Source organism: Porites lutea, chromosome 1 (genome assembly GCF_958299795.1).
Source record: "Porites lutea chromosome 1, jaPorLute2.1, whole genome shotgun sequence".
Lineage (NCBI taxonomy): Eukaryota > Metazoa > Cnidaria > Anthozoa > Scleractinia > Poritidae > Porites > Porites lutea.
This window is the reverse complement of record NC_133201.1, coordinates 34,567,653-34,578,409: the sequence shown is the minus strand read 5'-3', so window position 1 is coordinate 34,578,409 and position 10,757 is coordinate 34,567,653. Positions and strand designations below refer to the sequence as shown.

At 39.3% G+C, this 10,757-nt stretch overlaps 1 protein-coding gene across 1 annotated transcript; it reads left to right on the top strand.

The window, feature by feature from the left end:
* The first annotated feature begins 712 nt into the window (after nt 1-712).
* LOC140928549 (uncharacterized) lies at nt 713-10,527 on the top strand. Its single transcript, XM_073378310.1, has 2 exons — nt 713-776; nt 3,703-10,527. Exons 1-2 carry the CDS (start codon nt 713-715, stop codon nt 7,854-7,856), a joined length of 4,218 nt encoding a protein of 1,405 aa, XP_073234411.1. The 3' UTR covers nt 7,857-10,527.
* Nucleotides 10,528-10,757: the final 230 nt, after the last annotated feature.

Here is a 10,757-nt window from a genome sequence, read left to right as displayed (position 1 = left end):
TTCTGGGGTGGCTAAAGCTTTATTTAGCAACCAGAGTGAGAACCACAGGAAAAAATAACAGATTCCCATTATTGGACATTTTAGGGTATTTAAAGAATACCCATAAAAATCTCAATTTGGCAAAGTGAGACAAGTCCCAACTAGGAAATTCCCAACCAAGTTCCCTGGTTGGGACTTATCTCACTCTTCCAAATTTGGGATTTTGGTGGGTATTCTTTAAATACCCTAAAATATCCAAAAATGGGGATCTGTTCTTTTTTTCTGTAGACTGAATTGACTCTTATTGCAGTAAGGATGTTGAATTTGAGTTTCACCTTTAACACAGCAGGGCTATGTATTTTTATTGTTATACATATATATTTTTACATTCAACTCTGAACGAAACCTGTATGGGTTAAAAAACACCCAAATTCGTTCCGAGTACCCAATATGAGGAACAATTCGCAATTTACAATTCTGAGGGACACGACGAGCATCGTCATCCTTTCCTGTGAACGCGTTAAGTGAAAATAATGAAAATCCATTGCAAGAAATGAAAAGGAAAAATCACAGCCCAGTGAGTATGAGCCTGCAGGTTAAAAGAGTACTTTCGGCTGTAGCATTTTATGGCGTGACCACAGTGAGGGCGTGACACAATATTTGCTATAAGACGGCAACGAGGTTGAGGTCCTTTGACTTTCGCTTTCAACTTCCTAGTGTTACGCGACACAAAATGGCAAGACTTGCAATCGTTGCTTTTATCACCTTTTACTGCGTGCAGTGTATCATATTCGAAGGTAAGAAGGAATAATAATCAACGTTTTTAGCCATGTTGTGGGTAATATTCGGGAAGCCAAACAGAACACGATTCCATAAAGAACAGTCGACGGATACAGACAAAATATGTGAAACACTACCTCTCGCCCGCGTCACTCTGTTTTTAGAATACCGCAATATCGAATGAATTTACACCCCAATACTGCAAACGAATATTTGAACCATTTATTCGTACACCTACATGATTAGGGTTTATAGCAAAGTTGATTTCTGGTCTTCAGGACCCTTTTGCAAATTAAGAGGAAAATGGTCTTCTTGCGTGAATCATTCTGGCGAGCGATTTGATTTGCGAAAACTGGTAAAATTCTAGACTGAATTTAATCCGATTACTTCATGTCGTTATTGCTCCCTCAGTAAGTAATCGGATGAAATTCATTCTAGAAAAATTCATCGTTGAAGACTGTTTCAATTGCAAAATTTGTTGTAAGCATATATTGTAATTTGGTAAGATCTGTTCTGATCCAGGGGAATGTGCTATCTACATGGATTATTGGCAGTTCATTCAGTGTAAAACACACTGCCTGCCGAGGGCAAATTGTGCGCTTACTTTGGAAAATCATGATGCCGAAATGCAAACTTGAGGTAATGCCAGTTATTGAGTGGAACATGCAGTATGCACAAAGAAATAGACGTCCGGATCGTATATTAAAGCATGGAATGATATAATACCCCCTTCCGGCAATACTGATACATGGAGTGTTTCCTTTCGTAAACAAACCGCTGAGTGCAGTGAAAAAAATCCGCGGCGTACTTGGCTCTTCGCTCGTTTGGCTCTTTATTGTATCTGACACTATGTTATCCTTAAAAGAGTAGCCTTGTTACAGCTGGTCATTTTATTCGAATGACCGTGTCAGGGAGGGAAAACATTGTCGGTTTGTCGAAGGGGTAAAAAAGGCGCAAAAACACCTCACCAATTTATGTTTTTCTTTAGGTCAGATGACAAAATGTGAAAATGACCAGTGGTAAAAATTAAAAATAAAAAAAAAGCCTGAGTCACTTAATCATAGCTGGGTTAAGATGGTTAACTCAGGGTTCATAATTAATTTTAATTCAAGTTTGAAAGCTTAAAGGAAAGTCAGTTTATTCTTTTGGTCTAAAATTTGATGATTGGATGCTCCAAAAATTAGTAGAGAAAATTATCCGAGAAAATGCTTTTGAACAAAAGAAAGAATTTCGAATTAACCGGCCGTCGAAAAAGTGAACTCAGATTATTTTTTCCTATTTCATTTGTCAAACAAACATAGTTCAGACAAGTAAGAAGCTGCAACTCGTACTTTCACACAATTTCTTTCAGTTTTTACTTTTAGAGAAATTTACAATTTGTCATTTCAGTTTGTTTTTATACATGGTATCCAGCAGTTTTCCTTCTATTTAATACAAAAACTTGACCCAACTTGGCTCATTTTACTTCTTTCCCTATGCAATTTTAATTGCGCATAGATTTACTTTAAGTAACCGTGACTCTCTAAACGTCTTGTGAATGGGGCCACCATAATCTTGTACCCAGAGCTTTCCCTTTTCTCTGAGGCAAAAGCCCTGGGGACGAGGTTGAGACGTCATGATTCAGTTACATCAGTTCTGCTCACATTGAGACAATGCGGCGACGTCAACGAGAATGGCAAAAAACAATAGGTTTAGATTGGCAGAAAAACAACACGACTACGACGTGAAAATGCCAAATTTCACGTTTTGTCCAGGACGTGAACAAAAGGCAACGACTTTGCTTTTGTTTTCCTGAACTTCGATTCAGTCTGTTAGAACTCAAAAAAATATGCATGAAGCGATGAGATACAGCAAGAGAGTAGCGAACTGAAGATCGCTAAATGCTGAAATTTGATATTTGCCTTCATAATTATATTCTCCATGTAAGCACTTCAAAACGTAGCGACGATTAAACGTTCTGTGGACGAGTCGAAACCTTTCGATGCTCAGCGCAGAGGACGTGCCAGAAGCATTACATTTCAGTCATCCACGTGGATCATGGAGGGGATTTCGCCAGCTCAAGCACCGCGTGCGAAAACGATAACCATAATAGCGACTAACGAGGAATGCTTTTGTTCCGAAACTACCGCCTTCCTTTACAACTTGTATTACCATGAGTGTTACCTGATAAAAACTGGCACATGAAAAGTTGAACTAAACAGAACAACAGTTGCTCGACTGTGAAGCTACACTCAAAGGTAATTAACAAAAACGGAAGAATATGACAACGCACTCTAGTCAAAGACCCAGTTATCTCAAGAAAAACAAGATGGACTGCGTCTGCGCCTAAAGAATAATTTTGATTGAGCTTCAGTTTAAGCTACAATTCGCATTTGTAGATCACTTTTCGTGAGAAAACAATAGATGGACCCAGCGTTACAAAACATAGAAGAGAATCATCACACTGACGGACAAAACAACTACAAGTATTTATTCAGATTAAGGTATTTCGGAACAAACCTTATGAAACAAAGACTGCGATTAATATAGGGGCTCATGTGGTCAAAACAAGAACCTTAACGCTTAAAAAATTGGCCAAAGAAAATCGAATCCAGAGAGAGCTACAGACGTTAAACTGTAGGAATAATTAATCAATATGCATGGCCAGGTTCATGGCTTCTTAATGTGAGACAAGCAGCCAAAATTAAGATTTTCACCGTCAGAATTTAAGATTCTCCACAGTACAATCTATCTACCCGCTAGAGAGAAAAGCTAGAACACCTCTGATGCAGATCTCCTTGATCTGCATAATTCTTCATATCCTACCCAGCCTCATTCATTAATTGCTAACCAATCGGACGCAGAATTTCCCTGGTCACTTATTTTTCACTTCCTACCTCTTATCGTTTTGCAATTTAAAAGTATTTTTATGATTGAACTATATCTTTTCGCTCCTTTTTGTAGGAACTGCGACAGAGGGAAAGTACCTATACATTTCTCGAGCTTTGGGTAACGACACATGGTCATGTGATCAGTCAAAACCTTGTAAAACCATTTCACGAGCTGTTGAGTTAGCATCAAGTGGGGATCACATTCTCTTGGATGGCAGTAATACTGACAAAGATCCTTACACCTGTCAATCAATGTCACCAGAGCTTTCAGGAGTTCAGATCAATAAGAGTTTGTCTCTTGTGGGATATGGCAGTCCCATGCCTAATATACAATGCAACAAAGGAGAAGGATTGTATTTTAAAGGTTCTGACAACGAGCAGCAAATGAAAGTAACCTTATCAAGGCTACTCGTACGTCAAAGCTCTATCATGGTCCAGGATTCTTCTGTTCATATCGGTGGTTGTAGATTTGATAGTAGTGAGGGTTTGGTGATCACCATTCGTAGCAGGTTATCATTAAACATTTTGGTTACGAATTCGATCTTTTATAATAACAGTACATGCATCTCCGTCGTCATGAACAGTACAAAGAAACAGTCAAAGAACATTAAAGTAGTTTTCAAAATGACAAATTCTTCTTTTTTGTTCGGCAATGTACAGAAAGGTATGGGCAGATGTATTTCGTTCACGGGATCACAGAACAGTAGCCCGTCTGTAAGCTGTGATATCACCTTGGAACATACAACTTTTTCCGGCAACAAATTTATCTTTCCAGAAGGTCTTATTTTCTTAGAGATCAACAATGGCAGCCAAAACATTAAATTCAAAAGCGTGATTTTCTTTGACAATGGTATTTCATCAACAACAAAGGATTTGATGGTTGAGAGTGTTATATGCATCGTTCGTAGCACCGATGTAAATATTTCTATCAGTTCGAGCAAATTTAGCAGTGAATATGCCAAAGTGCTCAATGGAAGTGCAGAGGATATTTCTGTTCACATCTATAACTCCACTTTCCATGGTCATAAAGGACGTGCTAATGGCGGAGTCATCTCTTTGCAAGGAAATAACTTATGCAAGTTGAACGTATCAAAATCATCGTTTGCAAATACATCTGCTGTTGTAGGTGGAGCAATCAGCATTGACTGTACCACTATTGATGTTGTCACCCTTAACCAGAATAATTTTACAAACAACACAGCATCTAATGTAGGCGGGGCTTTATATATCAAGGCTGTTAAGGCCTCAGTAGTACTGCAGCATTTAACATTTACCAACTGTAAAACGATGGGTGTTGGCGGAAGTGGGGTGTTAATAGACACAAGTCTTGAGTCACTTAACCGAAAGGCGGGCAACGACTTGCTATTGACTGTGGAGAGTTGTCGTTTTGAAGGATGCGTTACTGAGGGTAATTTCATTGGTGGGTCTTTAGGTGTCTTTTATAAAGGGAAAATTAAGATAAACATCAATAACAGCAATTTTATTTCTAACTATGGCGTCCTAACCATAGCACTTGGGCCATATTTATCTGAATCGACATCAAACAGTACGTCGATAAAAAAGAGCTGGGTGAAAATACAGAACTCCATGTTTTTGCACAATAGTGGTCTTGTTTCTCCAGTCTTTGTAAGGGTATTTAATCAAAGTGTCGTTATTTTTCAAAATTTGAGTATGAAATCGAATAGGGTTTTCTCTCATCCTGGAAGTGGAATGGGTGGAGCTGCCTCTATCGGAAACGATTGTTTTCTTACAATACAAAAGTGTCGATTCTCGCAGAATAAAGCGGATAATAAAGGTGGTGCATTGTCAGTTGCAGCTAACTCACTCAATGTGAAGGATTCCTTTTTTGTCGGCAACAAAGTTTTATTTTTACCCGCAGCCGGAGGTGCTCTGTTTATAAACAATGCTATGTCCGTTGTCATTTTTAACACCACATTCAACAGTTGTTCAGGAACTTATGGAGGTGCTATCTACGCGTCACTATCAGGCGGCGATTTGAAAATTAAAAAATGTCATTTCGTTGAGAACAATGCAGGTCACATGGACAAACCAGCTACTGGAGGTGGAGGTGCCGCTTTCCTGTATGGAACTCCTGTGATATTTGAAGAAACGACTTTTCAGAGAAATACAGGTGAATTGGGTGGTGCAGTTAGTTTAGAAAATGGTGGAGCAACATTTAAACACTGCCATGCTTCTGACAATTTCGCAGGGGTTCAGGGTGGTTTTTTGTACTCAGCCTCTCGTGTGGACAGTGTTGTTATACATGTAAAAGACAGTGTTCTTAATCAAACTATAACAGAGTTGAGGTGGTTAGAAATAATTTACAAAATACCCTCATTTATATACGGAGACAGTTTAGAGGAATTAAAAATATTTAACACAACAATGGAACTTACCCCATTTGACAGTAATGGTCCTCTACTGTTGGTCACAAACTTGGAAGTCATGGATTTTGGAAAAGACAATTCGACTATTCTTAACTGTCCTATTGGGAATAAGGTGGAAGTTTCCAGCTTTACTATGGGCGATCTAAAAAGCACTTGGCAGTTTAGCTGTTCAGCCTGTGCAGGCAATTCCTACAGTCTACAGCGTGGTCGTGCTGTTGGGTCTCGTGTGGTACCAGGATTTCAGTGTCTTCCATGCCCGTTTGGAGCAAACTGCTCTCAAAATATAATCGCCAAACCAAACTTTTGGGGTTTTAAAGAACGGATTGCTCCCCCAACTCTAAAATTTGCCATGTGTCCCGTTGGTTATTGTAGTCCTCCTGAAGAAAGAGAGTTTCCCAAATACAATGGTTGCCAGGGTAACCGTAATGGCAAATTATGTGGACACTGCAGTGATGCTTGCTCTGAGACACTTTACTCTGCAGCCTGCAGACCCTCAAGTGAGTGCAATGATTATTGGTTTTGGCTTGTGTCGTTAGTCTACGTATCGCTAATGGCATTTTTTTTGACATTTAAACCTCCTTTAATACCTTGGATCAAGCGTCAAATCAAGTGGTTTAAAACCCAAGAAACGACAGACGAGGAAAGTAACAGAGACGGAGGTTATGTTAAAATAATCTTCTATTTTTATCAGGCGGTTGATCTTCTCCTCGCCTCAAATACGTCGGGACTGCGTTTTGTAGAGGGTAAAGTAAAGTACGTTCTTGTTGGAGTGTTCAACTTTCAACAATCATTTTCATGGAATGGACTGATTTGTCCCTTTCCGGGTCTTACAGTAGTAACGAAGCAGTTATTTTCGGCCTCTCACGTATTTGGCACATGTCTCATGATAGGTGTCTTTTATTGTTTGCACAGGGGTGCTCAAAGGTGTCGAAGAAAAGAGATTCCATCTGTTTCTCCTTATATGGCTGGCATTTTGCAGACCTTGTTGCTAGGATACAAAACGCTTGTTTCAATAAGTTTTGACCTCTTGCGATGCGTGTCAATCGGCTCAGAGAAACAGTTGTTTTTGGATGGAAACGTTGTCTGTTTTCAATGGTGGCAATATATTTTGATTGCTTTAATCATCGTTTTTTTCGCGCCATTTGTGTTTGTCTTATTTTGGGGTTGTTTTAAGTTGTACAACGGACACCTTTCTGTGGCGAGGTTTCTGTTGGCTTGCTGTTTTCCATTACCTTTTCTTGGTTATTGGGTATTCCTCTTTCTATTTCAGTTACAACGAACTGCGGCCCAAACAGCCACAGCCACGAGGCAAATGTCAAAGAGATCTGTGGAGACGACACTTTTTGGCTGTTTCAAGAAACCTATTGAAGGGAGCACACTTTCTTTGGGCTGGGAAAGTGTTATGATCGGACGCCGGCTTATTCTTATTTTGTTGAAAACATTTGTCAATGATCCAATGCTTCGTCTTCTCATTATGAGTTTCCTTTGTGTTCTGTTTCTCCAACATCATTCCATGACTCAACCGTTTCGAGATATCACTGCCAACAGAGTTGAAACCATTTCGTTGCTGTCTCTTGTCCTCTTGGGGATGGTAAACGTGTTTTTTGCCTCCTTTGTATCTTTGGCCGTTCCATTAACCGATCATTTTAAGTTCTCGTGGTATTTCTGTGAAGTAGTGGAAACCGTCATTCTATGTGCAGTACCTGCTATTATTAGTATCTTTGTAATTGGTGCTGCTTTTTCGCTGGTGATCCGCTTTCTTTTCGTTTGTTTCATCCGGTGTTACAGTAAATTAAAGCATAGTGAAGATATGAGGCCACTTTTGTCCCCGACAAATTAAAGACAGTCCTGTTTCAAACGCTTTCTATAAAGCATTTTTTTTAGACCTATCAGCCTTTTGGTCCCGATCTAAAGTTACCAGACATGATTATAATGTTTATTCTGATTTCGAAGGCATTTAGATCTTTTTATTGTAGCAGATAACACTAGATGTTTCTGACGTTGTTGTCATTGACTACAATTGGCGACAAAATTAGTTAAGACACTTTGCTCTAAAGGGCGTCTCTGACGTTTTGGCAACTTAAAAAGGGGAGAATAAGGCTTTCCCTCCCCCCACCCACTCCATACCAGTTGCACAACATTGCAAGGGTCCTGATTCTATTACTATTGTCATCTCCACCAATGAGTATTTCGCATCAACTTTTTCGATGCAGGCATTAAAATCCAAAGACGTAGTTGCAAGCTCTCCTTCCTTTTCCCGCCCCGCCGCCAGAGCCCCCCTGAGAGCATGCTCGCAGGCTACGATTAAGAAGAGGGTCAGACAATTTTTGCTTGTCGCATGTTTTCTTCTGTTCTAATCCTTCTCCCGTTGTTTTTCTTTTGATAATCACAATAACATCTAAAATGGATTTAATTGTTTTTTATATAAACACCAATGAAATACCAGGTGAGCTTTCGCGCGAAAACTTGTTATCTTCACATGTGAAAACATCACCGTTGCCAAGACTGCATTATAAATCGCGCCTTTCACACTAAAAAAACTATTTAATAAAATGGATTGTTCTCGTGTTGAAAAAATACTTCACTCGTCCGCTGCGCTCACTCGTGAAATATTTTTCAACACTCGAAGAGAAAATTCGTATCTCCGCGCGGCTATGTAATATCCTCTATTTATTTAGTCCCAGGGCGAATACCATTAGCAAATGCTGGCCGGCCAGACCAGTTTAGTGGTAAAGAGAATTCTGTTATTAATCAGGACTGTCCAGCCAGGTCATGTTTTTTCTAAGTAATGTGCACGGCTATTATGGGTTTTTAGCAAAAACTCTACACGCAAGGACATGTATTTGAGTTTAAGCTCTACACTTAAACACGTACCACAACGTTGTAGCACATTCACTGTTTGAAATGTTTTAAATATTATTGTACCATGGGCACCTCAAGATCACAATCGTTGTTGCGTAACGAAAATATGTAAGGGGTTTGTATAAGGATTTTAGCGCTCGTTATTCAGAGCACAAATAATAGCAGGAAAATGCTGTTGTTAAATAGCCTTCGCTAAAGTCGCTAAAATCCCCATACAGACACTATTTTTATTACGCAACAACGATTATCACTCGTGAGCTTGGGGTACCAGTGATTATGCTTTAGTGTAGTCAGTCACAAATAATACATTACAGGTATTGTATTTCTAATTCTATAATGATTGTAATATGACCCAATAAATTATAATAATTTGTTTGTACTGTGTCAAAATGTGTATTTTGACTATATCGATTCTATGATAATAATTCAAGCACTTGTTCCCTGCAAATATTCGATGCTGATGACTTGTCGCTTCCCCATCTGCGTCATGAAGTGCTTCTGATTTCTCCTGCCAAGAGAAAGATTTGTTTCAGCCAATCAAAAGCACGACTCATCTCTGTTAATTGACACGTCATCAGCATGGAATTTCTTTGTTCACTCCTCAGACGTCACTGACTTCGCGTGGAAACCAGTGAAGGCACCGTCGTAAAATGTCGGCTATTTTCTTAGGCTAAAAACGTTAGTGTAGTTTTTTCCTCTTTTCATTGGCTTCATAAGCATATTGTTCAGGTTGTCTCAGTCACAGAAAAAACTATGTTGGTACATTGAATTTCACCGTGCCATTCTTGAGGCCGTTTACCATGGGGAGGCAGTCCGCTGTGAAAAGGAAGCAAATGAAAAATTATAATTAAACTCCTAAAGGAAACCAGTCAGGGGTTGGCTAAGGCTTTTTTTAGCATCTAAAGGAACTAATTTCGATTTGCATGACGGCAACTCGCTTAAAGACGTTCCCTGAATCAAAATGTGGAAATCTTGAGGGAGACGATATCCAAATGCCCCTGAAACTAGTGCCGTGCAAGAGTCACCTTTGAAGATGTTTCTTACTGCCTACACGGATTCTGTCAACACCAGAATTGACAACCTGATGGAAGATGGTTAAGAGTTCTAAATTAGTCGGGTTACTTTACAAAGCTAAATGTACCACCAGTTGCCCTCAAAATCTCTTCTTACACTATACTATGCGCTTATTTATCCACATCTTACTTACTGTCTACAATTTAATTTGGGCCTCTACGTATGTCACCAACCTGCAACAAATCCACCTGCTACTGAAAAAAGTAGTCTGGGCGATCTCTAAGGCTGACTACAAGGCTTCAAGTAAACCTCTTTTTGCAAGTTTGAAAATTCTTGACTTATTCGAATTCGTTATCTATTCTGTCCAAAAGTTCTTTCATGTACTTACATCGCAATGGTGCTGGATATCAGATTCATCAAGATACCCTGACTTTTACCGACGTCATACTTGTAGAACAAATATTAAGAAATTTTGGATCGTGTTTCAGGGTCCTAGAATATAGAATTCTGCACTTTCCAGAAGTTAATAGAAAAACAAGAAACAACATAAGCAACAAATCATGGAGAATATTGGATATGGCCTGGGTGTAACGCCATAACCCACTTTAATTAAACCCAAAGGATAAAACACTACTGCAAATGAAATAAAACTAAAAGCTACATGTAAGTGTGCCAGGGGTGGCCAGAAAAAACCTGTGCCAAAAAACCCCGCAGGGAAAAAAGCACAGGAAATCTGGGGCGGGCCAGGCGCAACTTACCTCCCCCGCCACGACTCTAAACAAATTACTCAGAACTGCAATAGACAAAAGCAGAACTTCTAATATATAAAACCATTACACGTGTACACTGGAAAATATACTTAAAC

What these genes read in the sequence shown, in the direction of transcription:
- LOC140928549 (XM_073378310.1), top strand. Translation starts at nt 713, where the DNA reads ATGGCAAGACTTGCAATCGTTGCTTTTATCACCTTTTACTGCGTGCAG. An exon ending in GCAGTGTATCATATTCGAAG is followed by an intron (nt 777 to 3,702) that starts GTAAGAAGGAAT and finishes TCCTTTTTGTAG; the next exon opens with GAACTGCGACAGAGGGAAAG.